Raw genomic sequence first — 27,511 nt, forward strand, 5'->3', positions numbered from 1 at the left:
AAAAAGTATATCTTATTTTTCTCTGAATTTTGGCGATTTTTACGATAGTTATTTTGTCACTATTGGGTCTACCTCTCTTTAGGAATTTTAATGCTTGCTCTTTAGAATGTCTATATAAACCCCAGGACTTCCTACTTAGGGAACTTCCTTTTAGTTACAGACTTATTAGCTTCCTAATTATATAATATATATTATTAAATTCAGAAAAATTCGCTCTATTTAACGGACCCATCTTTATCTTATAAATCCTACCCTATACCTTACTATTCAGCAGTTATAACTTTCTACTCTCTTAATACCTTCTCCTCCTCCTCTTCTATCACTATAGTACATCCTACTACTTATAGTAAATTTATCAGCTATTTTATTCAAGCCTTAACATTAATTGTAATTAAGCTAAATGAACTATAAGTCTATATTATAACTTTTATATTAAGAAGATTGTAATAAAATTTAGTTAGGCTGTAAAAAATACCTTTTTAGTAATTTTAATTTTATTATTAAAATATAAGAAATGTAAAGACTAAGCAATAAAGGAAGAGATTAAGCTCTATTAAGAGAAAATAGGTTTAATTCTATATACTATAATTATAATTAGGCCTAACGTAATATATACTATAAGCTACCTCTTTAGATTCCTTACTAATCTAAGTAAATAGTATTATCTTACAGTAAATTAGGTTATCTACTACTTATATCTTATATACTTTTACTGTATTATATATAGGAGGTATAATAAGACTTAGGTAATAATAATTACTTTAAATACTTCCTTTACTAATAACTTAGAAATAAGAAAGTTATTACAGGGATATTTAATTAGTTTATTTAAAGGACTAGTTATTTAGAAAGCCTTAAGGTAAGTAATAGTAATAACTTTAACTACTAAAGCTAAACTCCTTACCCTTAAATAGGCTGCTAAAAAGATAATAGGAATAAAACGCTTCTTTAAGGACCTTTAATTTAACCCTAAGACTTTATAGGATATTTGCTATAATAATTAGTAAATAATCCATTTAGTAATAAGTAGCACAAGAATTATTACTTACTTATAATATATAGATATATATAATATATAGCTTAAGCAGGAGTTTAAAAAAAAGTTATTTAATATAATATACCTTAAGATTAATAAAATACCTATTAATAGGCTAACTAAGGCACTTATAAGATAGCAGTTTAAATACTTTTAATTGCTGCTAAATATATTATAATAAATTACTAATAAGGAAAAGATAGTTTAAGAGCGTAATTGCACTAAAATTATAATTAATTTTATTTAATTAATTCTGCTTGCTAGTAGTAAATAGCCTAGACATTTAAGTCTATTTAGGATCCCTAAAGCTAATTACCAAATTGGCTTAATACAAAGCAATTATACAAAGTCGCACCTAATACATAACCCAAAGCGACTAGCTACTGATCCTCATCTTCATCATCGTCGTTGCTAGCAAAAGGATAACTCGAGACTGCCTTTACTACGCAAGCCGCAGCAGTACATGCCTAACAGGTAGCTTTAGTGTTCTAAAGTAAGAAACAAGATATTAAAGGTATATTTAATTAAATAAAGGTAAGAAAAGATATATAAGATAATAAGACTTACCTTATAAGCCACAGGAGTATAAGGAGTTTAAAAATAACTATCCTTAGGGGTATAACTAAGGCTTATAGTATAATAGGAAAAGGAAGACTAGATCAGAGTATTAGCATATAGAATAAATAATTAAAGCTAGTAATAGCTTTAATTAAAGAAGAAAGATAAGGTATAAGGCCAGTAGGTAAGACTAACTATTATAGTTATATTATAATATATAAGAGAAAAAGAAAGGAAAAGAAAAATAGATTTTATAAGAAAGTATAATAATAGTAACTATAGCCTAAGTGCCCTAAGTTTAGGATCTGCTTTATAAAGTAACTTATAGTAATTCCTTTTACTTTTATATATATTACAGTTTCTTTTATACTTTAGCTATAACTTTTTATTTATTACTTATATAGAATTAGGTTCTAAGCTAAGGGGGATTAAGATATTAATTCCTAAGTATTTACTTATTTAATACTTAATTATAATTAATTAAAAATTATCTAGAAAATATATTAGGAAATTCCTAGGTTAGATCTACCTAACTATACATATCTTAGCTTAGTTTCCCTTATCTAATATAAGGCTAATATAAATTAGCCTTAACTTAACTAATTTAACTTAACCTTTTTAAGGTCTCTTAAACCTTATTTATTTGCTTACTTCGGTGCGAATTAGCTGGTCGTCACAGCATGCTTGTCCTAGCCCCAGCTGGGTCCGTTTGCAATTCCACCGTAGAGGTCTATCCCAAGATCTCCAAGCATCCAATCCATGTACCCATTCGGGCTCGCTATGTCAGTCATATCGGATGAACTTGAAGTTTCCTTCTGCAACCCAACACTTCCAGTCTGAATGGGTGTCGCATCAGGCATAGCCATTCTTCCAGCAAGATAAAAACCCGGATCCAACTGTTGCATCTCACGTACATAACGAGCCTTGACCATGAGTCTCTGAATCGGCCTCCAGAGGTTCCCTCTCTTGCCCCTCTCGTTCATGTTCCATCGATTATGAACCGTGTTGATAAACTCCCATGCTCGGTCGCATTCCGTGGAAGCTGGCCGGGAGCAGATCTCGGACAGCACAAAGATGACAGCATGCCACTGGATATGCGCTTTGGAGTGCCATGTCCACTTCGAGATACTGCTGTTTGTCATGATAAAACTGGAAAGTTCAAGGACTTCCATTGAGATGGAAGATAGTCGGTCTCGAATGTTTGTCGACGCTTCTGCTTCCTTCTGCTTCCTTGGAAAGTCAACAATGAGCCCTGTACGGGCAACGATGAGTCGGGCGACCTTCGATGTAAACAGCATGAATGGCACGGATTCATCGCAGTGACGCAGATAACGCTCCTCTAACCGGCGCTTGAGTTCTTGAACGATTAGTTCATCATCACCTCGTGCTGCACTGGCTGTCGAGCTTGGAGTCGGTGATGCATATCCAACCTTCCAGCCGGCTTTCATCACCTCGCAACGGATCAGACAGAACGTCATCTGAGTACATCCCTCATGCTCTACAGGAACCTCCGTCATATGGGGGGTGAGATCGCTATCATTGATGTTGAGGGGAAGCTTTGTGTCAAACATGTCCTCTCGTACTATAGGTTCGTATCCGTGAAACTCCGAGGAGCGCATGTCTAGCAGACATATATGCCACCATAGCCGCCGCCGTAGTTCGGTATCGAATGGCTTGAAACCAAAGGTCGTGCCGTCGCGATGTAGACCCATAGCTTGGGCGATGTGAAAAACAAGCGACGTTAGGGACCATGTCGTTCTGGAATCATCTTCGTTGCGCAGCCCTGAGAGGAACAGAACAGCTGCCTGGAGGAGCACGAGGCTCTGTGTATTCAGCAAGTTTGCGCGGGCCATAGCTTGCTCGACTGCGAAGCGAAACTTGTTTAGCGAGGTAGAACGTGACTCCCCAAGGACTTCCGAGCACTGGCTGTCATCCATGCTAATGACTGATGAGTAGTATATAGCGAATAGCAAGGCTTCTGCGTTTCTATCGAGTGTGTCGAGTGAGACAATAGAATCCCAAAACCACTGCTCGGTAGTCGGCATATGGAAGATATGAACTAATGGAAGGACATTCTCGATGAAGATATTCAAGAGAGTGACAGATACGTGCATGGGTGGATGATAGTTAAGAAGAGAATGACAGAGGGAACGATATCCTAGGACTGAAGCGCTTGTTCCAAGAGGTGAGGCCACTTCTGGCATAGGCCCAGATGCGTCGATACCATTATCGATTTCGTCTTCAGATAAAGGATCGTGTAGCATGTCACGCAATTCTTCTATCTAAAAAGCCATAAAATCAGCAACTGCACCGAATAATAGCGCTAGATTACTCACTTCGTTTCCTAGGTTGGCCCATAGAATGTTGCTGACGTAGTAGCTCTTGCTATCATCTATCATCAGACGACCAAGCTGCTGGTCGATGGAAGCATGAGGGGCAGCATTGTCTAGTCCCGAAGGATAATCTCCTCCACCACCTGTAGACGGTTCAATATCATCTCGATCTGCACCGCTGCCAGATCGAATAGCATTGTCTGTGGCATCGACCTCAGTAGTGAGTTGCTTGATGACGTTTTCCAATTTATGGAGCCGATCAACAAGACGAGTATCCAGAGTTCGAGTATATCTTTTAGCAGCTCTACCACGACCAGCGGGATAGGAACAGTCATTATTGGCGCGGAGGCAGTTGCTGCAGGGCTTCTGACGATCGCATTTGACTTTCCGCTGGCGGCAAAATGTGCAGCTGCGCAGAGGAAGTGGATCAGAAGGAGTAGATGGAGTTACAATTGGAGAGTCTGAAGTAGAACTTATTCTCGCAGTTTCGGCGGTGAATGAAGTCGTCGGAACCCTCGGAGGGGAGTTCTCTGAGATTGAGAATGCCATGAAGGGCCCGTGGATCGTTGAGAGAATGAGAATGCAAATACTGAGGCGATGACCAACATGCTAGTACCTCTACTCTAATGCCTGTATCAGCGGCCCCCGTAGTCGATCTTATCTTAGTGGCCACGCTACCGTCGATAGCACGGACCAGGCGGAGACGGGTAAGCTTATGCCTCTCCGATTCACACGTTCATGCTAAGATTGATCCAATCAGTGAGCAGAGGTACCTTTTCCAGCTTTCGGGCTTCAGGAGCGATCCCGACATGACCGGGCTCGGCATGGAACTATCGTTCGGTGCGCTTGACGGAAGATCCGTTGTTTGGCTCACGGGCCGTAGCTCGACTTGGTGCCGGCCACCGCATAAGCATCAGGGGCAAGAGATTAGCGGTACATTACCTGACGAGAGACAAATAAGATGGAATAAAAGGGTGGCTAACACTAGAAGACTTTTTGATTGATTTCTCAATCAAAAGCTTCTCAGCAAATCACTACTCATCATCATGAGTGACCAAGTTACCTAACACCCGAAATGGCCTCGGACCAGAAACATTCGATCGATGATCAATACCCCGACCATCTCGTAACCTTTGACGGCCCAGATGATCCTTACAACCCAATGAACTGGCCCTTCCGCAAGAAGTTCATCACCACCATCTCTTATGGTCTCACCACTTGCTGGATCACTTTAGCTTCTGCCTTCTTCGCTGCTGCCATTGAACCTGTTTCTGCAGAGTTTAACGTCAATACTGAAACATCTGCTGCAGCGACGAGTTTGCTTGTTTTTGGATTCGGTCTTGGGCCTTTAGTTTGGGGACCGCTGCGTGAGCTTTATGGTCGGAAGTGGCTTATTCTAATCGTAAGTCTACACTACATTGTTGAGATGCAATAACTGACCAAATAGCCGTACTTCATCGCCGCCGTATTCTCGTTTGGCACAGCCACAGCAAAAGATATCCAAACCGTCCTCATCACGCGTTTCTTCTCGGGGCTCTTTGGCAGTGCGCCTGTTACGATTACCGGAGGTGTTATGGCGGATATATGGGCCTCTCACCAACTGGGTAATGCGATTGTCGCTTACGGAGTTACTATAGTCGGAGGTCCGACACTCGGTCCGATAATTGGTGGAGCGCTGTGCTCGAGCAGCCTGGGCTGGAGGTGGACTGAGTACCTGACTGGTATTGTGATGATGGCTCAGCTTGCCGTCGATGTATTGGTGATTGATGAGAGTTATGCGCCGATTTTGTTGTCGAGGAAGGCTCATAAGCTGAGACTCCACACGCAAGATTGGGCACTGCATGCCAAGGTAAGTTAGACACTTCACTGTATACTTGCGTCCTAACAGTGTAACAGCATGAGGAATGGGACGTGTCTTTCAAAGAGTTATACCAGAAGTACTTCATCCGTCCTTTCCAAATGATGGCAACGCCAATCTGTTTTCTCATGTCGCTATACGCCTCATTCGTCTATGGTAGGTCTCCCTACAAAACTCGATGCCATGGCTCATCAAACCCAGGAATTCTCTATGCAAACCTCGAAAGCTTTTCCATCGAGTACCAGGAGGTGCGCCAGTGGGGACCAGTGGTTGGTACGCTTCCCTTCATCGCTCTCTTGATCGGCATCCTTTGCGCAGCAGCGGTCAATGTTTATAACAACAAATACTATCGTAGGAGACTTATGGACAACGGATACAAAGCTGTTCCAGAAGCTCGACTACCGCCGATGATGCTTGGAGGTATCGTCTTCACAGCCGGACAGTTCCTCTTTGCATGTGAGTGACAATGATAGCGACGTGACTTCAGCGCTAACAATTCCAGGGACTTCATCTCCCACCATAAATTATTGGCCGTCAATCATCGGCATCGCTTTGACTGGCCTTGGCTTCACAACTATCTTCCAGTCTGCATTAGGCTACCTCATCGACACGTTTACTCGCTACAGCGCAAGTGCGATTGCAGCCAATACCTTTATGCGATCCATGTTCTCCGGCGCGTTTCCTTTGTTCATCATCCCTATGTACCTCAAACTTGGAGTGGACTGGGGAACAAACGTCTTTGGTTGTATCGCTGCGGCGTTGATCCCTGTTCCCTATTTGTTCTTTGTTTGGGGGAAGAGGATCCGAGGTAGGGGCAAATGGAGCAAGGACAGCGTTTAGTTGCGGCATACCGGCCTTGCCTTCTAATTGCAAGCCAATATACGACTTTCTAGAGGCTAGCTACTGTAATCTCATAGCAGTATAGCGTATCAGCCAAGAGAGTAAGGGCTGATGTAACACATAAACTATTCAACAGTCAGCATTACACTCGACAAGTAACCCTTACACCTATGTTCGTTATCTATTTCAGACCCCAAGCCTAGTTCAATATACATATATAGTTGTTATTCCTCTAACCTTTGTTCACCAGTCTTCTTGGGCTGTTCAAAATTCCCCACTGACTGTTCTGCTGCTCATGATGAACATGACGTGAACGGTCTATTCGCTGCGAAGCCCTTTAGTAAGTACCATAAAGATCAGGTCGTATAAGAACCTTGACGTTTCCGCCCCATGGGGGTTAGCAGGTACAATAACGCGCAGCTCCAACCCTAGGAATCACGTCACTCACAGTACCAGGACGATCAGTTTCAAAGCCAACAGTCTTCTCAAGCACACGCTTCAACGATAAAGATGAATACTTTGGCCCTCCACAATCCCGAGATTCGAGATCGACTCCAGGCACTAGAGTACGAAGTGCATACTCTAAACTTAGGCTGCGCACCTTTGGCTCGCAGGTTCGGTCTAAATGACAACCTCGAATATGATGCTATGTCATTCCTATCGGTCTCGGAATCACTGCAGGAAGGAGAGGTTCTTGAGTACCCTTATATCGACTATTGGCCTGCAGCACGCAAGCAAGGTGAGATCCAACGACGAACCAAAGCTTTGGAGAAGGGGATTCGTGTCATGAAATGGAACCTTCGGCTCCCTGACACGATCTCCCACCCAGTTCCTCCCGTCTTGGTTGACGCGGTTAAGCCTACCCCGCCTGAAGATGTCTATCGCTTGGCCCCTGCGTTCGAAGCATTACTAGATGACCTTCAAAACGCTGGAATGGTCGAAAGGAGTAAGGGGTTGTACTATACCAGTACTGCCGCACAACCGAAGCAGCAAATGGAGAACGAAACCAGGATGGCCTATCACTTCAGACGGCACGAGAATCCCAATCTAGCTGGACCTATTCCTGACCTCAACCCAAAATTGCGTGCCGGCAGGATCAAGGCTAACCCGCATCCTAACCTCTCAATCAAGCACTCCATTCTCAAGGATTTTATCCTCGACGCTAAACGCAGTATCAGGAATGTTGCCTGCACTCTCTACCTCCGTCGCGAGTGCAAGCCACAGTATACATACAACTTCAACGAGCTTGAGGCAAATATGTTCTACAACTGGCGATGGGTGCGTTCTCTGCAACCAGTAGACGTTCTTCCTGGTGATATAGAGGTCCTTTGTGTACGTAGCCAGATGATCTGCGACATGATTAGCAACAGAGATGACCCCATCTTTGAGGATCGCGCTGCGTTGTGGCCCTCCATCGTATTTGAACGTCTGATGCCTGACTTTCGCGACATTGAGAGGGCTGGCTTCCGCGTTTTTGGCGTGGCGATTATGCAAGGTAGATGGGGTTGTGCCTTTGTGGCTGGATCGCCATGGCTTCTGGATTTCTGGCGTGTCCGTCCACAAAGGACACTAGAAGTGCCTCTTTTCTTATGGTCCAAGGTTCCTTTCTTCGATTAAGCTTAAAAATTCGGTGGATAGCCGACAGTCTCGGGTTTTTATTGGGTTTCGTTCTGAAGGCCCTTCTTTACTATGGGCATATCAATCAACTAGAGCAAATAGATATTATATAGCAGCAATTGACTTAAGGGCTGATGATAAGCATTGACCAACTCTGATTCTTCATTTTGTTCTTCGTTTCTTGTTTGCCTTAAGATGGGACCGGTGACAAATAACATTGAATCGATGTCTGAAGAATTTTCATGCTAGCATGTGTATTCGGCACGGTAATGAGGTATGGACAGTATCAATTAAACAGAAGACAAAAGGCTACTCGTAAATATTGGCGCAAGAGTCCATTTTAAGCAACAACTCAAACTTCAACCAGAACATTAATAAGGCTCTTTTTGTAGAATAAATTCTGAGTACACATGAAGATATTCCTTCTTCCTCTTTCGCGAAATGAGAAAGAATCTTATCGTAATTGTAAGGCTGTTTCTGGGTCCGCTAGAATTATGGGACGGGCTCAGGGAATAGTCGGAGGTAAATAGTGTCCAATTTAGACCAGGTTAGGTCGTTTCGATTCTGGACACAATGTCTCACCATCAATTCAGCGACCTTTGTAGGCCTTCTCCCATACAACGCCATACACAGGAGTTTCCATCACGGCTCGTTCACCAGACCAACTTACATTAATGTAACATTGCTGTAACGTTGAAATATCAGCTATACCTTAAATGGGAGGAGATTCCTTTCAGCTGGGTGGGTCATAGTGTAGATGCCCTGTCGTAACCTGGCCTTCTCTCCAAATCCAGAGCCAACATGCATATTTGAGAACCAACATGCAGAACTTGAAACCTAAAGAGACAAGTGCATGCAGGCCACTGAAATTACAGAGAGGGCACTGCCCCCCATAGAACCTTCATGATCCCCTTTCCTTCTTGTCTCTTGGCAGTTTTGCTTTTGTCCCAATTGACGCTTCAACAACATGTTATTCGACGCTCTGTTACTCTTTCTTTTTCTAGCGACTAGGCCATCTCTAGTCTTCGGGAGCGCCTCTGATGTTCATGCCATTAACAAGCCTGAGTACCCTAAGTACAACACAGCGAACCTCGATCGAAGAACCCCCGCCCGCCCGAGCCGACAGCCAAAAGACGCGAAGCAGAAAAATAGCACATCTTTAGACACAAGCTGGGTCAATGCTATCCTCTTCGCGTACACGGGGTACGCCAATTACTACCAGCCACTGAACCCCAAGCCCTAACTGTGTTAATCTGTTTGCAGTGAACAGGATCTGGGTTCCAAGCATAGCAACACTTCAGTTTCAGCCAGCATCGAAATTACTTGCGCTACCTGCTATATCAAAGGAACCGCTACCACAGAGTTCATATATGACCGCGAATTCAATGTCAGCCGCGCTTTTAGCAATTTTACCAACCAAGTCAGACGTGAGATCGACAGCCTGGCAGACGAAACGGCCAATTATATAGAGGAATACATCGATTCGGTGACGGATAATCTGGATGACGGACTTGACATAGACGATTTCGACCTACCACCATTGGACTACAACTTGAATGTTGACATACCCGAGATACCCGAGTTCCAACTTCAGTTCCAATTCGATGGATTAGAAGTATACATGCTGATCGACACAGTCCTTTCGGCTGGCGCCACCTACACTCTGAACTTGTACACTTCTACTACACCTGCAGGCTTTGCCGTTCGAGACAATCTTAAAATTGGTGTGATCTTTGCTATTGACCTCATCCTATCTGTAGAAGGAGAGATCAACATTAGTAGCGGGTTCCATCTAAGACTGGACGACGGTGTTTTGTTTGACATTGCCATCTTCTCCAAAGATATTTCAAATCTGACAATGCAAGTCTTATTTCTGTGACGGTATTTTGCCATGAACTAACAGAAGCTCAATAGAAATGGTGGCGACTTCGAATTCCTCCCAGTCACTCTCGAGAGTGCCGGTGTTGTGTTCAAAGCAGTTCTTCGTGTTGGGGTAAAAGCTGGCTTTGAAATAGCATCACCTGAAGTATCTATCGCCGGGAAGACAATCGCTCATGTCGGCGGAGGTGTCGAAGTGGGATTATTTGCCAACATTGCCGAGTTGATCACCAACGTCACTCTTTCCACGGATGAAGACAACGACTGCAGCCTTCGCGTTGAGGAAGTCTATCAACTGGCTGTTGGTGCTGCTGTTGGAGCTTCGGTTGCTATTGACGATATGACATGGGGGCCAGTGCCCGAAACTGAGATTCCTGTCTTCTACACTACACTAGGACATGCTTGTGCCAGCCAACGAAGCAGCGATGCTTCGTTATCCATCACGACATCCCCGGCACTAGAGGTCAGAGGGAACAGTGATGACGAAGTTGAGATGGAGACAACAACAATCTCCACCAAAGCGACTTTCGTTGTTGTGGCGTGTCAATCAGAGGGATTGGTCAACTGTCCTATGTCGCTCCAGACAACGTCGAAGTACACCACTACACGGACACACGTTACTGTTGTTCCAACCGACGGCGAGGCCGAGTTCCCTGAGTCCGTGAGCCACACTGTTACGAGCTTGATTCCTTTTGGAAAGAGCGCAAACAAGTTGGGAGCAATGTCAGGAGTTCCGTCTTCTTATGTTCCACCAACGACGACACCTTCAGCCAAAGAAAATGGCAATGATGATGATTCAAATGGCACATCAAATGACAACTCTGGGGGAGTTTCCAAAAATGTCATTATTGGTGTCAGCGTCGGCCTCGGAGTGCCGTTCCTTCTAGGAGGGATCGCTGTAATTATGTAAGTGAATATCTTTCATTTTCTTCCAAGAGTAACCTTCAGATTGCATAGGTGATTCTCTTTTCTTTATGGCTCTCAGTTGTTGACAGCTTCTTGTTTGTTAGGCTTTTGAGAAAGAAGAGACGCTCTCTCCCTGGAATATCGACAGCCCCTGTTGAAACCGTCGAGTCGACACTATCGTCTTCAAAGACTCAAGGTATTTTAGTGCATGAGCAGAGAGATCCATAATTGGTCACCAGACAGTATCTACTCAATGTAGCCGGCTCTTCTGGGGAAGTCTGATATCAGGCCCTGAAGCCATGCGGATTAAGTTGAGGCATCGCCAAGAATGTGACACGATGATATAACAACAAAAGCCGCTCATCCCGGTGCCAATAACGAAAACACCGGTTTGTTGTTTTTTATTCCAGCATACCGCTATCTCTTCTTCGTTTACCAATAAGAAATGAATACATGAAATCGAATAAACCTTGTTCAAATAAAGCATTGTGACAGGCCAGAAAGCAAATCGTGATGCGAGATGCGCTCAAATTAGCATCATAGCAATAGAATTACATTACAGTCTGTCGTGGACTTCCCAAACTCGAAGGATACATGATCCTGTGTCATTGAACCAACTATGTGATTTAAGCATCCTCCATCACTTCCAACGATACTGTTGCTCTTGGTCCCATCATTTTAAAACAACTTGTAAGAGCAGAGGGATTTTTATACTCAAGAACCATCCTGTGTCGCCCAGTCACCAGTGTTTTGTTTCAGAATGTGTCTAAGTGTTTCCCCACATTGAGTTGACATCGGCAAAAGAACTAATTGATCAGACATGGAAGGCTCAACAGGCTCACTCTCATATGTATTGGCTACAGAAGCTCGAGATGGCCCGGCTAAGAACTTGAAATAGCCAATTGTGTGTGAGCGGTCGTCTTATAAGTTATGTGACAAGGTCGGGCACCATTTCCGGGCATCTCCTGATATTGCTGAGCCGAATTCCATTGGGTAAAAGTTCTGCCAACTTTCCAAGGTTGGGTTACGAATCGTCCAACTTGTCACAGCATATGTAAGCCGCCGATATCAGGTTTATCGGGGAACTGAAATTGAACCATAATTGTTTGGTTAGCTGTAGCATATCCTTTTAACAATGAACTATTCCTCATGACAGAATTATGTAACGCCTCGCCTTCCTCCGTTGTCAATCAGGAACTGCATGACTGACTCGTAACCTACTTCCACTGCGTCATCAAGCGGCGTTCTTGACTCATTATCGAGAGAATTAATATCCGCTCCTTTCCTTATCAGTATGTCGATGGCCCCTATGGCGAACTCTCCCATTTGGTGCAGGTGAGAACCCAAAACTGCAAGATGCAATGGCGTCTTACCGAGGTGATTGCGAGCATTGAGGTTCACACCCAGCTGGTCGGCCAACGTTGCCAGAGCCTCCACGGGACTACCTCTTGACATAAGATGCAAAGGCGTGTTGCCTTCATTGTCCTTGGCATTTATGTCGGCTCCGCGGCTAGTAACCAGCTGAATCAAGTCGCCAGTAAAAGGGGGGGCTGTTCTCTGGCATGCGAGGGTATGGAGAAACGTTTGGCCACTTTTGTCGCGAGTATCAGCCCTTGCCCCATTCTCCAGAAGGAATCGAACAATCTCTAACGATACTGAAATCCTGCTCATTGCTCGGTGGAGACAGGTCTCACCATCGTTTCCTTGAGCTGTTACATCCGCTCCTTGTGTAATTAAGAACCCGATTTCATCGACAGAGGCACCCAGCACGGCCCCGAATAGAGGTGTCTGGCCCCACTTATTTCTGCCCTCTATCCTTGCCCCGTAGCTGAGAAGTGCTTCCATTGTTGCCCTTGTTCCTTCTCTTTCTGCAGTACAATGAAGAGGTGTCTGTTCCCAACGGTCTCCTGCATTAACATCTGCCCCCCTCTTCCAAAGAAGCTCCATCACCTCTTCATCGCCCTTTATGGCAGCTAGACCTAGTATAGGCGTGCCATGGACGCCGCATGTATTATGATCTGCCCCCGCGTCGAGCAGGAGCTCAACCACTTCCACGTGGCCATTGCTTGATGCAAGCCAAATGGCACTTTCTTTCTTGTATCTTTCGTTAACGTCTGCGCCGTGGCTAATCAGCCATCTCGCTATGTCGCAGTGACCATTTTTCGACGCAAGCATCAGCGGTGAGTATGCCGCTCCACCCGTATTTATGGATTGGCCGTCTCGTTCTACAAGGACTCTTGCGATTCCAAAGTTGCCGTTCTCACATGCCCAAGAGAGTGGGGTTCGGGAGGTGCCGCCAGCATCTATGTTGGGCAACAGCCCTTCTGTTACATCCATCCCTTCATAAAGCGCGGATGGTAAACCCAGAAGAACAAGGACGCTAGCTTTGTGCCCTTTGGCCATGGCAGCTATGAGTGGATATACATATCTGTCTTTCTCTGACGGTACGTAAATATTGGCATCGCTCTCCAGTCTTGTCCGTATGAGTGACGAATGCCCTCTGTCCGCAAGTATGTATAGTAACCCAGCAGTTGGGCTGTATTTGCGGACCTCAAAGTTTTCAAACGTGTTGACGACCCAGTTCCAAAAAAACAGCCGAAAGCTCTCCAGGAATGGTTGCTGGTCAACAGTATTTGCCGCAAGGTCAGAGTGATGCAGAACGAACTGGCTAGCATATTGAAGGAAAGGGTATGCCTTAGTCTCCGTTGCAAACCAGTTCTTGAAAGCATCATAGTCTTCAGATTCGAGCTCTCCTTTCTCGACAACAAATTCGAAGTAGGAATAGCAGCACATCTTCAGCCTCTCATGGCCTACACTCTCCCAGTCTGGTCCAAGCTCTGGCCATAACTCGTGAAGACCCTTGTCCTTGATAAGGAAGTCGCGAACAGACTCGTGTATGAATTGAACTCTCGGCTGCTTGACTTTTATGATCTCAGCCAAACCCTTAGATGAACTGATAGCACAACGGGTAAAGCAGTCTTCAGAGTCCTCTGTGTCAACTTCGGGTATTTCAAGGTCCGCTAACCCCTCTAAATACAGCCCTGACCAGATCGCGTGATAGTATTCTTCTGGCTTCAGGGGTCTTTCGCTGAGTAAAATCCAAAGAAGAGATAATTTGAGTTCCTCCACATTGCTATTGTCTCTTTTCAGCAGGTCCTTGAACAGGTCACTTAAGCCACTAGGCACCTGTTCAAGTCGTTTTCTCATGGCTAGGCGCCCTCGGCAATTCTCTTTGTTCATTATGTCGACCACAAGGACAACCCAGAGGAATACCCCCGCTGCTTTCTCAAGCATTTTTTCTTGCAGTTCTGCTAGCAGTTTCCTGTCTTTGACTCGTAGGTTAGACTTGATGTAGCTTTCAAGATCACCGGCGTGTCCCATTTGTTCCTCGAGGATGATACGAATGCCAAATTTGATATCAATGTAGGGGTAGTGACGGCTGGAGAAACAAATACGGAGATCTACATTGTCTTCTGAGCATTGCTCAGCTAAACCTTCGAAGTATTCAACTAGATCCATGACTTGCTGTTCGTCGCATTCATCAAGGGCATCTATGAAGCATCTGAACGAACGTTGGCCGAGCTTGGCAACTGCGGCACAGAGGAGGTCTTTCAGAGCGTTCAAAGGTGGGCAACCACTCTGATTTCGAGGCAGAAGCTCCGGGTCATCCAAGACGCACTCGAGGTCTGGGAATTCATGGAACAGCTGCAAAAGTAGTGATCGGTACATTCCTGAGACAGTCTTTTCCAATACCTCTCCACGGGCGTTGAAGAAGAATGAGGCGGTGAGGCTCTGATGCTTACAGTCCTTTTTCTTGGACTCCAGATAGATGAACTTCATGACAGTAGACTTTCCAGCTCCGGGTTTTCCTCTGATCCACAGAAACCCGTGGTGTTCCGATATCTGCTGTCGGTCTATCCACGAGATGTATTCAGGGTGCTTGAGAAACCAACGGCAAGTCTTTGAGTGTGCAGCTTTAATGGTCAACTTCCGAGCGTCGATTTGTTCAAAGTCCAAAGATTTTAGTATCTCCTCATGACGTCCAGGTATGATGGTGTGCTGAACTAGAAGATATTAGCTTCTTGGGGTAACAAATTGGAAACCATAAATCCTCACAATCTGGCTGTTGGCAGCGGGCGAATGACACTTGAGAGTCCCCTCTCCATAGCTCCAAGAACTCATATGCATAAGCTGCTGCAGTCGCAGCAGCATATCGCTGCCACCCTTTTGATTTGTGAGAGTCCGAATAGTCGCAGATACCACGAATAGGTAGACAAGGCATGATATCCATCAAACCAGCAGCCTCCATCTCAAAGCAAAGCACATCCAACTCTCGGGAAATCTCATCACGAACAGTTGAGTCTTTCATTACTGTGTTGGCCGAACCGATGCCGCCATAGTGAATTACCGGGTCAGTGGATAGTCGCTGTTTTCTTGTCTCCAGCTTGGACAAGTCACACTTGTCACAAGGTAAGTCAGGATCGCTATGATGATATGATGCAAGAAACAGACGATCTGGCTCGCTTGGACGGGAATAAGCGGCGTGACTACCCATCTTTTCCCGCAATATCGAAGGCACTCGGCTCTCACTTAGCTCATGTCGAGATCTCAGATTTGAGATGACCGTCCGGATGGTAGGGTCGGGGATCTTTGGATCTCCCGTCCGTTGGAACCCGACCTTAAGTGTTTTCCCCATATCATACTGCATGACTCTGATGCCCACGACAATATCTCCGAGTCTTATATCAGCTTTGAGCGGCACTCCCCCACCAATGCCTACCATCAATCCGATTTCGATGTTGGGGAACGTTCTTCTCATGTTACTCAGCACGGTCGCGGCATTGTTTGTACCGTATTGAGCTGCCGGGAGGCAAGCTATCACCACGTCATGGTTTTTCATGCTTCCCAAAACATAAGAGTTCGTGTCGTTGGCTTGTCGTGAACAGCTGTCATGCTCTTCGTCGAGCATCGCACGTGCTGCTGCCATTTCAATATGGAGGGCGCAAATCCAAGCGACTGTATAGCGTTCGCGTATAGATTCATCTTGAATGTGCTGGAAGCCAGTTTTGCGTCGCTTTGCATGGTAAGGCAGCGCGCCACCGTCACCGTGAGACAGGCGCCGCCGCTCCATTTCGTCGCGATTCGCTCAGCCTGGGGTCGGCTAGAGTTGGCTCTGTGGCTTGTCGGGGCGAATGAGGCTTCCTACAACGGTTTCGCGTGTTTGTTGAAGCAGAGACGATCTCATTCCACCGATCCAAGATGATGCTGAGGGGAAATTTCAAATCAGGCTGTGCAAACCAACGTGCATCAGCTGCCATTCAGCCTCACCAAGGACTTGGTGATGATCCCTGCTCGTATCACGTGCGTTTCCTCCGTCTGTGTTAACACAAAGTACAAACAGCTTCATATTAGCAGAATGGAGAGTAGTCTGGTCATTGAGTAAAGCACCCATTTGTCAGGTCACTACAATTGATCATCAGAAGGTATCCTATTAGAATTTTTTATTCTCAGTTAGATATGTTGTCAAAGTCTTGCTGCGGTAGAATTGATGGTAAGAACTAGTCTTCTTGTTAAGCCATAAAATGCCCGTCACGGTATCTTGTCTCTGTTACATAACCATTTTCCAATGCTGCAGAGACAATTCTAGCAGCTAGTTTATATAACCTTAATGAGGTTAAATTCGTTCAGTGTGATAATTTCGTAATCTGTTAAATAAACATTGCTTGGAATGCGAAATGAGGGGCCCAACGGCAATCTCATCCCCATCAGTAGAGCTTGAGTGTCTAACGGTCTGTACTCGTACGATGGTTTCTTTCACACGACCCAGAGTTTAAATTATAAGTCTTACGCCAATTACCACTAACTAACTTCATAAACAAATAAGCGAGGACTCAGGCCCAGACTTCGCGGGATAATCGTTCGCCCCAAGAACTCGACTACTATTGGTTGGGAATCAGCACTTTGGCTCAGCCATCATTCCTCATGAAGCATGTTATGCCATGAGTTGTACCCGCTGATCAAGACCGTGTAATTTAGGCCCTGACTCGTGAGTGGACTTTAAAAGATACGTGTGACAGGTCAATCCAATGACCCCAGAGGAGGGGTTGATTGTTGTTTCCAACCATTCGGGATCTTCCAGTCAGTGTAAAAACAAGGTTTATTCCACCGATCTGGGCCTTAAGAACCAGTTTCCCATCCATTTTTGAACGCTACCACATCATCTACCTTTGCATCTACTAATTGAGATTTTCTGTCTTCTCGTCATGCATCTTCCATCTCTGCTGGCCACAGCTCTTCTTGTTGCTGTACCAGGCTCTTGTGCACCTACTCACGATTGTGGATGCAAGACTCCTCTCGTTCGTAAAGAATGGTGAGTATTACCGTCGCTGCATACGGAACAGACATTTATGATTTCTTTCCCTTCGGATTGTTAACAAGGCTGGCTTTGTTTGTAGGAGAACGCTAAGCACGAAAGACAAACATGAGTACATCAGTGCGGTCAAGTGCCTCGCGACAAAACCCTCGCAGACGGGAAACATCTACGCCGGTGCTAAGTCCCGCTACGACGATTTTCAAGTCAGCCATATAGTGAATACCGACTTCATCCATTATGTTGTGAGTCTCTGGGCTCGTATTCATAGCTAACCTTTCCAGCTAATTCGACTTGCGGGGATTCTTTCAAGCGTCAGTGCTACGAGCATCACACCATTGCATCAGTAGCTAATAAATAACGCAGCTGGCATCGAATGTTCATTGCTCAATATGAGAAGGACCTTCGGAATCTATGTTGTTACAGTGGAGCTCAGCCTTACTGGGGTAAGTATGCCCTCTCTTGAGAAGCTTCCATGTCCTAACCATGGGACTCTAGACTGGACACTTGACTCAAATTCCATTGAAGATTTCAGAAAGTCTCCCATTTTCGACGTAGAGACAGGTTTCGGAGGAAATGGTGTTTTTATCGACATCAGTAGCTGGACAAACGTCACCAAACCGGTCGTTGGCAGGACAGGAGGAGGTATGCCATAACACTGCAGGACTGAGAAGCGCTAACATGAAACAGGCTGCGTTACCGATGGCCCTTTTGCCAAGGGGGAATTTGAGGTTCATGCAGGTCCAGGTATGTCGTTATGAGCAACTATGAAGCGATTGACTAATTGTACAAGACAACTCCACTGCTTACAACCCGCGTTGCCTTGCCCGCGACATCTCTGCAGAGTATGGTATCTCGAAGCTCAACCAAACCATGGTCGACTGGACTCTTCAGGCCAAAGACTTCTTCGAGTTTGACCAACGTGTCCAAGGTGGCGTCACTGCTGAATCTCAAGGATATCACGGTGGCGGCCATCTTGCCATTGGCGGTAGTTTCGGCGAGATGGGCGACATGTACTCTTCACCTGGCGATCCCATCTTCTGGCTGCATCACACCAATGTTGATCGACTCTGGGATAAATGGCAGCGACTGGATTGGCCTGCTAGGAAGAGCGATATCGGCGGGCCGGACACTCAGTATGCGTATCCTTATACTTTCTTTGGCAACAAGGAGTATCAGAACATCACTCTTGCTTACGTGATGGACTTTGGCAACTTGCTTCCTGATAGGCGATACATCACAGTTGAGGAGGCTATGGACACGCAGGGAGAACGACTGTTTTATACGTATGACTCATGAGTAATGCCAAAATGTGGTTTAGATAATTGGTATAATTCTTGTTGTTATATTTGAAAACATTAACTATTACAGAATAAAATAAAGTCCTTGTGAAGTGAACTCATATGGACATCGAAACTTGTGTCATAGAGTCCCGCAGCATTAGATCGTGAAATGATAATCCCCGCTTAGTTCTTCTTTCCACAAGCAACAGGGAAAGCTTGGCCCTCAAAGTCATGAGTCTTGGAACCACTAGGAGTAGTAACAGAGAACTCAAACGCAGAAACAGCGTTCTTATTACCCATGACATTGCGAACAGGGTAGTGACGTCCAGCGATGAGATCAACGTGGCCGCACTGAGTAGGGTTGTTAAAGTGATATCCAGTAGCAGTGAGGACAAGAGCAGGGGCGTTAGGGTCAGTCTCGCCAGTTCCGCACTCGAAAGCGTTACCCTGGCCGAAGTAAAGAGTGTTGGCGTTATCAGCAGTTACGCAGAGCTCGTAGGTTCCAGTCTCGGGAGCTTGGTAGTAACCAGCGTAGACGAGGGTGAAGTTGTTGCCGTCAACCTTGATACCACCGGCGAGAGTACGGTGGTAGCCAATGTACCAGGCCTTTCCGGCGTAAGCGGAATCAGGGAAGATCTGGGTGTATCCGGCAAGGTCCTGCATGTAGTCTTGGGCGAAGTATGTCTCGCTTGTGACGGAAGAGTCGAGAGGAGTGAGATCGTCGGTGATGTAGTATGAGGGAGGAACGGACATCTCGTCGTTTCCGTAGCCGCGCTCGAAGACGTTCTTGTAGTAGTCGACGTTGAAGCCGGCGGCTTGGCATCCGGGTTCGATGGCGCAGGGGGTAGGGACGGGGATGTCAGTGGTGGCGGATGTAGCGCTGGTCTCGACGGCAGCGGTAGTAGTAGGGACTTTGATCTCGGTAGAGGTAGGCTCGTCGGTGCTGAGTGTCTCAACGGGAGTCTCAACGCTGGTGGCCTCGGCAGCAGTAGTGGTAGGCTGAGGGATAGATGCAGTGCTGGAGAGTTGTCAGTAGGTATTGCTGAAGAGTTCGGATTAATGTCTTACCTGCTGGCACTCTGGATGACGACAGTGCTGGAGATGACAGAAGCGGGAGGGTGAGGCTTGCATGGGCCTGCTTGGGCGAGGCCGAAGACGCCACTGAGGGCAATAATGGTCTGAGAAGCTCGCATCGTGAATGGTGATTGAATGAGTGTCGTGAGATAACGAATGACGGTCACTAAGAGTGAGTAAAGAGTGAATATTGCAAAAGAGTGCGATAAAACGAAAGACTGAGCGATAAAGACCGATGACCAAACAAACAACAACACCCAAACCTTCTTCCATTTATACGATCTCAACCCATCGTCTGTTTCCTTCACGGTTTGACTCCTATCATCTCATATAGCGTCTCTTATTCCGTTTCATTTAACCCCCCCCTGTTAGTCAGGTCAGATCCCCGCTGTTGTTCTAGCGCAGCCACCGTTTTCTCCGCCGTCACCACCCCATTCGACGGTGATGCCTCGTATTGCTGTTAAGCTGCCTGCTCTCCACGTGGAAAGCTGAAACACGACGGCGGGAGGTGACATTTTGTAACTCCACTGGGTGCTCGATAAGCGGACGTCGCTTTGCTACTGGCCGAGCTGGTTCTCGGGTTTAGCGAGCCGGGTACCTGAATGCTACGGGGGTTCTTAGTGGAGCGGTTTTATAGGGTAGGGAAGATGCTTAAAAGGGACGCGTTATTCCGTCGCGTGCGATTTACTTACCTGTTGCGTAGTACGGGATATGCCCTTACATAATTATAGCTCAGTTGATAATTGTTTGTGAGGATAAAAGGGACTTAATAAACACAGCGGAACTCCACAAACATTTTAAGCGATGGGATGATGATGTCTTGGTGATAATGCTCCACAACGCTCAAGTCATCCGTTGCGCGGCGCGTCGGCGTTCGTCCATTTTCCGGGCCGACAACGGCTGGATAGATTGTACCCGTAGCACGAACCATCTTCAGTTACCTAGCCTCTTGGCCTCCGGTAGGAAATAATCGCCAAGATATTCCTTCTGGAGAGTTCGCCCACATCCCGTTCTCGTTTCCATGAACGACAAAGGTCCCCTATTTTCGGGTCAACCGTGCCGACCCATGAAAGTGGGAGCTTCGATCCGCTGCTAGGATTCTAAACGCGATGCGGTTTGCCATTGATCGAAAGGATTTCGAGAAAAGAACGAGTTGTACTATATATTTGATGGCCGATTTATTAAGAGTTGATATTGGTCATAAGAAAAACAAAGTCTATTCTGCCTGAAAGAGGGGAAAAGCTAAAGTGTTATTTCAATTGAGTGGCTCTGGTCCATCTTGCAGGAAGTCGGGCAAATTTGCTAATCAAAGAGTCGTTCCCAAGACCAGACTTGTCAATGCAAGCTATTATCCACAATACGGGATAACAAACGGCGGTTTAAGAAAATAATACACATACTTGTACCCATACACATTTGGGAGCAATTATCGCGGACCTGATTAGTTGATTTATCTACTTCTTCTACCTACAATAGGGTAGCTCTCGACATGAACACACGGGACTGGGAGCAACTTTCAAGCGCACTAATCAATCGTAATGATGTCACGGGGAATTGGTGATCTATTTATATCTTGGAACCCTTCTTTATCTATGAACCGTGCGATAAGGCTAGCCTCCACAAAATTAGGAGACAAGGAATCCCCAGAAGCCGGAAGAGATCAAATCCGGAACTGATGCAAGTTTTTTTTTTTTTTTACTAATACTTAAATGTAGTCTGGTTTATGAATCAATTGCTATGAACGCTAAGAAACACTTTTTTGTGCCATTGCTTGGCTTGTATACGGACCCAAGGCCCTTTCGATGCATGGTCCACCTACTGAGGACGTAGCGCAGTTCTCTCAGAGTCACTCCAGCGTCCTTGGATATACTGCCTCACAGTTTTGCCCCAAAACGCCGCCGGGACCGCCATGGTTCCCATGACAAGCATCAAGACAAAAATAAGAATAGTTGGCTGTAGAATGTGACCGTCCTGAGCCCAAGGTGCTATGGCAGTACCAATCCCAAAGCTGATCATATTTCCAGTAAACAACTGAACTGCAAGTGCTGCCGCAGCCCATCGTGGGAAGGCCTCGGTGATCCAGAGAGTGAAGGCGACGTTGCCGGTGAGATAGCTCATGATGCTGATTGCTGAGGTGATGTAGATCCAGACAGAAGGCCACTTGTTGACGAGAGCGAGGCCATTGAGAAGGACACTGATCAGACCGGTAATGACAGGGATGGAAAAAAGAGCCAAGTAGACTTCAGCGTGGCGGATACCGCCTTTGCGAAAGGTGTAGTATCGTGTGAACCATGAAGCGAATGGTCCTGTAAGGGGAAATGAGAGTAGAGAGCCAACAATGCCTGCGACACCAAGCAAGGCATTGATGCATCTTACATCCCCGTCACTGTGTCCGAACATCTCGATGAGCGCAGATGGCTGAGTAAGGTTGAGGAAGATGACACCACTGAGGATGATGCCTGTCAGTAGAGAGACCCAAAAGGTCAGAGGATTAAGGATGCATAGGAACATCTGTCCATATGTTGCAAGCATAGACTCCCACTTTGTTCCAGGTGCTCGCGACACCTTTAAGTGGGACCATATTGACCAAGAGGATGGTAAGTCAGGTAGAGGCTTGTCATTTCTGATGAGCTCGATTTCATCCCAACCTCCATAGACCTCAACCTTCTCAGAGCTGCTTTGAACTAGAACCCGGCCATCGAGTGCGACGGGGGGTCGGAGGAAGTATGTCTCGGGGACACAGAAGAGAACTAAAATGAATGCGAGGATGCATGGTGCAACCCAGACTTTGTATACACAGCGCCAGGATAATGTAGTGTCGGTTGTGAAAGGAAGGACTAAGAGAGCGAGTTTGATGAGGGCTGAGCCTGTGCACCAGAATAATGAGAGTGCGCTGGGGCGTTCGTGAATGAAGGTTGCGTCGATAAGTATGAGGATGAACTGGGATTGTTAGTAATGCTTGTGACTGGGTGGATGTTGTCTTACCATTCCGGTTGCCGATCCAGCTGCGAGGCCTTGTAAGCTGACGGCAGCGATTAATTGGCAGAATGATCCAGCGTAGCCAGCCCAAAGTGTCGACAGAGTCGTCACCACAGCGGCACCAACAACAATAGGCCGTCGTCCAACTGCCGTCGATAGCGGAATGCCGATCAAATACCCAATCCCAGTGAAGAGAGTCATAGCCGACGACAAAGACTGTACCCCAAAAGGGCCCATTGGCTAAACCCAATTAGCATCATCTCAATCGCCAGACGCACGAGATGTTTTACCCTGTTCTTGAACTCCTCCCCAATTGCCTGAAGCAACAGCCCCGGCAGATTCAGCTCAAACGACGCAGCCATCGAAAAGCACTGCAGCGCCAAGAACCCCATCAGCCTCTTGGACCACAACCACGTAAGCGGATCCCGGTACGATTTACTCGGAATCGGCAATTTCAGCACGCGTCCATTGGAAGAGACGAAGAAAACACTGCCAGCAGTGGGAACAGACTCGCGCTTCGCCGCACCGATCGAACTCGCCCTTGACTCCATGACGAACAAATACAAAATCGAACCGAAAAATGAGATATGCCAAGGTAAGCGAAAGAATCATGAAGGTGCGGGAAAAATTGGATCTTTTATCTATTCTACCCTTGGAAACTCTGATAAACAAACTTTCGGTTCGACGGAGTGCTTGTTTTATCTAGGCTTAGAACGATTAGGTTCTGATGCCCGCCGCAATTTACGCTGCGGGCGTGTTTGAGCGTTAGACGCTAAAGAGCGGGGGATATTTATTGGTGGTGTTTTATATTTAAGTTTGTTAGAAACCAGGGGTTTTTCCTGATTCTAAAGTGAGTGGCCAATAGGAAAGGTTCCTGGGGCAAATGCCGAAGAGTCTGAGTCGACAACAGCATGTCATGAATTAATAATTATTGGCTTAGAGAGGAAGGACGTTGCGTTTCAGTGCCGAAGCCACGAAAAGCTAATTGCTCAACGGGCACTAAGGGAAGGTTATTAATATTCCGGTTGAGTATTGTAATTACAATCATCATGCGTCGTCATTAATTTTCGCATCTCGATGAATAAACTCAGTTCATTACACTACGTAGTGAGAGAAAGTGAAGCTGTGGATTTGGGTTTGGTCGCGACGTGGACATGTCGCCCCCAGCGCCGATCACAGCCTAGATTTGCATCAAGGTACAAAGCCGAGCGCGACGGATGAAACGGAGATTATCCGCTGTATGTTTCGTATTGCGCACCAATCGGCAGTGAAGAGTATGATTTATAATGTAGCCTGCATTTTCTCAAACTTGGGCACGAGACTGTGCGCGATACGCGTATCAGCCTCGTTTACGGCATCCCGGATGTTCCGTAGTCCGAAGGCTTCAAAAACTCATTCTATTAATTACTGATGCTCTCTATGATATGCTTTGTTGACGCGTCAATGATACGATGTGATGACCTCCTGCATGAAAGCTTCAGGCTGCTCGAGCCAAGTCCTCACTGTTCAGCCGGATGCTCTCCTCCAAGGACGTGAAACCAGGTTCACCCAGCGCCTGCAAGAGTTGAATGCACCTTGACCTCGGCTCTTCGATGTCTGCGAGATATCGCATGGCCTGGAAGTCTTTGACAAAAGTTCTGTCAGGGTTCTGCGCCCGTAGGATGGCTAGGATTTGGTCTAGATTCCACGTTTCTGCCCAAGGGAAGATCCTTTCCCCTTGTACATCGGGTAACAGAGTGGCCGCAACGTGAAGCTTCGCATCATCTTGTACATCAATAAAATATTCTGCACATTGTCAGTTATGCTTCTCGACAGGATGCAATTGGGGCAACTTACGAGGCGACGCATTGGTCAGTGAATCGAGAGCAGTGCCACTCCATAGAGTCCTGATGAAGCCTGATGTTGATGGGTATCCCTGATGCTTCCAATCCAGACTTTTGCCAAAATTTGTGCTAGGAAGTACTGTTATTTGTCAGCGATGTCGTTGAATAATTGATATGGACTGCCTACCTGTGTTGACCACCAGATCCGAACGACGCGCCACATCATTGTGATAAAAGTCCCATACGGCTCGCTCCGCCTCAACCTTGCTAGCGGCATACGCAACATACCATTCAGGTGCCGAGGTTGACTTCTGCAGGATCGAGAGTGCCTTGTCGTTCCAGGTATTCGAATCCACCATAACTGGGACCCCTGCCTCAGGGAAGACTGCTGCGGTTGAAGAGCTGGTGTACATGAAGCGCTTTACACCTGGCTCACTGTTGGCTGCTTTTAGAGCATTCAGGGCGCTAGCGATGGCATCGGGTATCATGGTCCCAGTGCCGGAGTCAAGGCCTAGTGGTGAAGCGACATGCACTACCGCTGCAACGCCTTGGAAAATGTTAGTGCGTGCTAATGAGGTAGTTTTCGCCAATTTCGCCTACCTTTTATCGCCGTGTCAAATGCATGAAGAGAAGTCAAATCGGCAACAGGCCAGAGTGAGAAGTTGTCTTTGCCGTATTGTTGATAGAACAAGTCTTTGATCCATGCCGCTTTGGATGTATTGCGGGCTGTTCCTCGGACATTATATCCGCGCTGTAGGAATTCGTTGGCGACGTGGGAGCCGATGAAGCCGTTAACACCAGTGACGAGGATTGTTGATCCCTTTGGGATGGTGAATGACGTGCTGTGAATTGGTGACATTCTGAGTAGCTGGGTCTTTTCGAAGTTCAAGATACTGATATTGGAAGATACAGAACATGTTTATCGTGGATGAAGATCTTTTATAAGTAACTTGCGCACAATTGAGGGTTTCCCGAATGATGAAATGAGCCAGATTCGGGGATTCAGTGGATTACCGACATCAACTTTGGCGCTGGAACGGTGTGCTTACACCGCATCCACAGGAGCTGTACCCAATCATACCCAATGAGTGTTTCCTATTTGGACTTGGCGTAAGCCAGCCTCAGATCTCGGATATCCGATGCTTGTCCGCGTCATACACAAATTGGGAACTGTCATTGCACAATGTAAATGGCGGAGCTGGACTACATAATTGACGATATGTGCAGTATCAATTCATAATCTATTTACACGAAACTGAGCTACCCGTGTCTGAACTGGCCCTCCCATTCATGGGATGTTATTCATTGATGACCCGTCGCTTAGAGGGTAGTAGCAAAGCCCAGCTCATAAGCAAAGCCAAGGCAGATCTTGGAAAACTCAAGAACATGGCCAAAGTTGACGGTGTTAATAGTATCAGTGGTGCCGTGGATATAAGGACTGCTGTTGTCGAAAGTAGACTCGAAAGCCATAGCAGAGGGGAAGCCTTGGCGGGTAGCGGAGGCATGGTCAGAGCACCCGTATCCGCACTTGGAGTCGACAGTGGGGAGCTTGGAGTACTATTTACAGTTAGCACAAGCTTCGCGAATGGGAAGTTAAAACTTACAGCAGCGACAACCTTCTTGAGGAAGGTAGTCAGTCCAGCATCGACGTTGTCGGTGAGAATGCCAACAACTTCGGTGGTACCGGGCTTGACGTAGCCAGTCATATCCTGGTTGAGCATAGCCTTGACCTGGCGACCGTCCTGCTTGTACTTCTGGAAGATAGCACCACTTCCGAGAAGACCGCCCTCTTCACCGGCGTACCAGTGGAACTCAATCGTGTTAGGGGCTTGACCGGTTGATACACGGGAGTCGGTCAAGAGGACACGGAAGGCCTCAAGGATGGTGACGGTTCCAGAGCCATCGTCGTCTGTACTCATTAGCCAATGTCAATGAAATGTCAAGGACGACTCACCAGCACCGGGAGCCCGTCCACTGGTGGGGCTATTCAGATTGACTGAATCCTGGTGAGCACCGACAACGATAGTGTTGGCACTCTTTCCAGTGATGGTAGCAATAATGCTAGGTTGTTGGAAAGAGTGAGTAAACTTCTCAACCTTGACGTTCTTAGCTCCACTAGCAGTGATGATAGACTGAATCTGGCCAAACAACCACTCAGCAGACTGCTGGCCATAAGTGGACCTGTAGTATCTGTTCTGGAATTTGATGAACTCTGTCAAAGTGCTACGCATGTTTGTCTGGCTCAGCTTAGGAATGAGAGCGTTGACGGCAGATGTCTGAGCGACGGCGCTGGGGAAGCTGGCAAGGAATTGGAGGCTGAAGCCGGGCTCATCAAGGTCGGTGACATCAATGAAGGTTTTGTGTTCCTGCGATGGTTAGACTCGGTGAGAGATTGTGGGAGGCCGTGGGACATACAGCTCTCAGTGCCAACTTTTCCTTCTCGGTGACCATGCGGAATTCACCAGGTGCAAGCTCAATCTTGTAGAGGGGCTCAGCCCCTTTGCGGGGGTCGATGGCAGCGGCATTTGACAACCCGATGAGGGTTGCAAGAGCAAGAGAAGCACGCATGATGGCAGTAATCAAGGTGATGAGATTGAAGCTGGAGTGACTTGTGAGCTTGGCTAAAACTCCAACGTCGATCATGGAAATACCAACTTATATAGAAAACAATGATCTTCCTCCGAAGGCTGTGTTAGGAAGGCGCTGTACCCCCATCCCATCAATCGTCACGACACTATTTGCTCCGTGACCTTTCGCGGCAGGAGATATATTACACCATACCGCCTATCACAGATCATAAGTTCCGATCCCTCAGATTAAGCATAACTGCGACTTGACCTTCCAGAATCAAACGTTATGCCGTTGACGCAAGGTTGCATTTGTACGGGCCGCTTGTGCATCGGCATTGCTCTTTGTGGCAGGTCGCTAAAACTAGAGGGGGACTTTGTGAATTCTT

General features: G+C 46.4%; 10 protein-coding genes across 10 annotated transcripts; 4 read left to right on the forward strand and 6 right to left on the reverse strand.

Annotated features, from left to right (window-relative positions):
• Positions 1–2,283: 2,283 nt before the first annotated feature.
• On the reverse strand, positions 2,284–4,476 carry FSUBG_12582 (bikaverin cluster-transcription factor; the record flags this gene model as incomplete). Its single annotated transcript, XM_036677383.1, has 2 exons — positions 2,284–3,876; positions 3,931–4,476. The coding sequence occupies 2 exons, from the start codon at positions 4,474–4,476 to the stop codon at positions 2,284–2,286; spliced, it is 2,139 nt and encodes a 712-aa protein (XP_036531930.1).
• A 526-nt stretch (positions 4,477–5,002) lies between these two features.
• On the forward strand, positions 5,003–6,625 carry FSUBG_12583 (major facilitator superfamily transporter; the record flags this gene model as incomplete). Its single annotated transcript, XM_036677384.1, has 5 exons — positions 5,003–5,329; positions 5,375–5,776; positions 5,824–5,941; positions 5,987–6,241; positions 6,288–6,625. 5 exons carry the CDS (start codon positions 5,003–5,005, stop codon positions 6,623–6,625), a joined length of 1,440 nt encoding a protein of 479 aa, XP_036531931.1.
• Positions 6,626–7,135: 510 nt separating this feature from the next.
• On the forward strand, positions 7,136–8,242 carry FSUBG_12584 (uncharacterized protein; the record flags this gene model as incomplete). The annotated part of the gene is made up of 1 exon (XM_036677385.1): positions 7,136–8,242. The coding sequence occupies one exon, from the start codon at positions 7,136–7,138 to the stop codon at positions 8,240–8,242; it is 1,107 nt and encodes a 368-aa protein (XP_036531932.1).
• Positions 8,243–9,209: 967 nt separating this feature from the next.
• FSUBG_12585 (uncharacterized protein) lies at positions 9,210–11,030 on the forward strand (the record flags this gene model as incomplete). Its single annotated transcript, XM_036677386.1, has 3 exons — positions 9,210–9,445; positions 9,506–10,027; positions 10,157–11,030. 3 exons carry the CDS (start codon positions 9,210–9,212, stop codon positions 11,028–11,030), a joined length of 1,632 nt encoding a protein of 543 aa, XP_036531933.1.
• A 1,154-nt stretch (positions 11,031–12,184) lies between these two features.
• FSUBG_12586 (ankyrin protein) lies at positions 12,185–16,157 on the reverse strand (the record flags this gene model as incomplete). The annotated part of the gene is made up of 4 exons (XM_036677387.1): positions 12,185–13,419; positions 13,475–13,526; positions 13,577–15,090; positions 15,143–16,157. 4 exons carry the CDS (start codon positions 16,155–16,157, stop codon positions 12,185–12,187), a joined length of 3,816 nt encoding a protein of 1,271 aa, XP_036531934.1.
• Positions 16,158–17,289: 1,132 nt separating this feature from the next.
• FSUBG_12587 (monophenol monooxygenase) lies at positions 17,290–18,695 on the forward strand (the record flags this gene model as incomplete). Its single annotated transcript, XM_036677388.1, has 5 exons — positions 17,290–17,396; positions 17,763–17,842; positions 17,895–18,041; positions 18,087–18,143; positions 18,190–18,695. The coding sequence occupies 5 exons, from the start codon at positions 17,290–17,292 to the stop codon at positions 18,693–18,695; spliced, it is 897 nt and encodes a 298-aa protein (XP_036531935.1).
• Positions 18,696–18,862: 167 nt separating this feature from the next.
• Positions 18,863–19,872, reverse strand: FSUBG_12588 (GLEYA adhesin domain protein; the record flags this gene model as incomplete). Its single annotated transcript, XM_036677389.1, has 2 exons — positions 18,863–19,697; positions 19,748–19,872. The coding sequence occupies 2 exons, from the start codon at positions 19,870–19,872 to the stop codon at positions 18,863–18,865; spliced, it is 960 nt and encodes a 319-aa protein (XP_036531936.1).
• A 1,696-nt stretch (positions 19,873–21,568) lies between these two features.
• On the reverse strand, positions 21,569–23,283 carry FSUBG_12589 (mfs general substrate transporter; the record flags this gene model as incomplete). Its single annotated transcript, XM_036677390.1, has 3 exons — positions 21,569–22,693; positions 22,739–22,972; positions 23,023–23,283. 3 exons carry the CDS (start codon positions 23,281–23,283, stop codon positions 21,569–21,571), a joined length of 1,620 nt encoding a protein of 539 aa, XP_036531937.1.
• A 926-nt stretch (positions 23,284–24,209) lies between these two features.
• Positions 24,210–25,414, reverse strand: FSUBG_12590 (aldehyde reductase II; the record flags this gene model as incomplete). Its single annotated transcript, XM_036677392.1, has 4 exons — positions 24,210–24,517; positions 24,569–24,694; positions 24,743–25,102; positions 25,156–25,414. The coding sequence occupies 4 exons, from the start codon at positions 25,412–25,414 to the stop codon at positions 24,210–24,212; spliced, it is 1,053 nt and encodes a 350-aa protein (XP_036531938.1).
• Positions 25,415–25,875: 461 nt separating this feature from the next.
• FSUBG_12591 (bacterial leucyl aminopeptidase) lies at positions 25,876–27,123 on the reverse strand (the record flags this gene model as incomplete). The annotated part of the gene is made up of 4 exons (XM_036677393.1): positions 25,876–26,112; positions 26,160–26,464; positions 26,510–26,921; positions 26,971–27,123. The coding sequence occupies 4 exons, from the start codon at positions 27,121–27,123 to the stop codon at positions 25,876–25,878; spliced, it is 1,107 nt and encodes a 368-aa protein (XP_036531939.1).
• Between the last annotated feature and the right edge of the window lie 388 nt (positions 27,124–27,511).

This window comes from Fusarium subglutinans (genome assembly GCF_013396075.1).
Source record: "Fusarium subglutinans strain NRRL 66333 chromosome Unknown NRRL66333_c0000277, whole genome shotgun sequence".
NCBI lineage: Eukaryota > Fungi > Ascomycota > Sordariomycetes > Hypocreales > Nectriaceae > Fusarium > Fusarium subglutinans.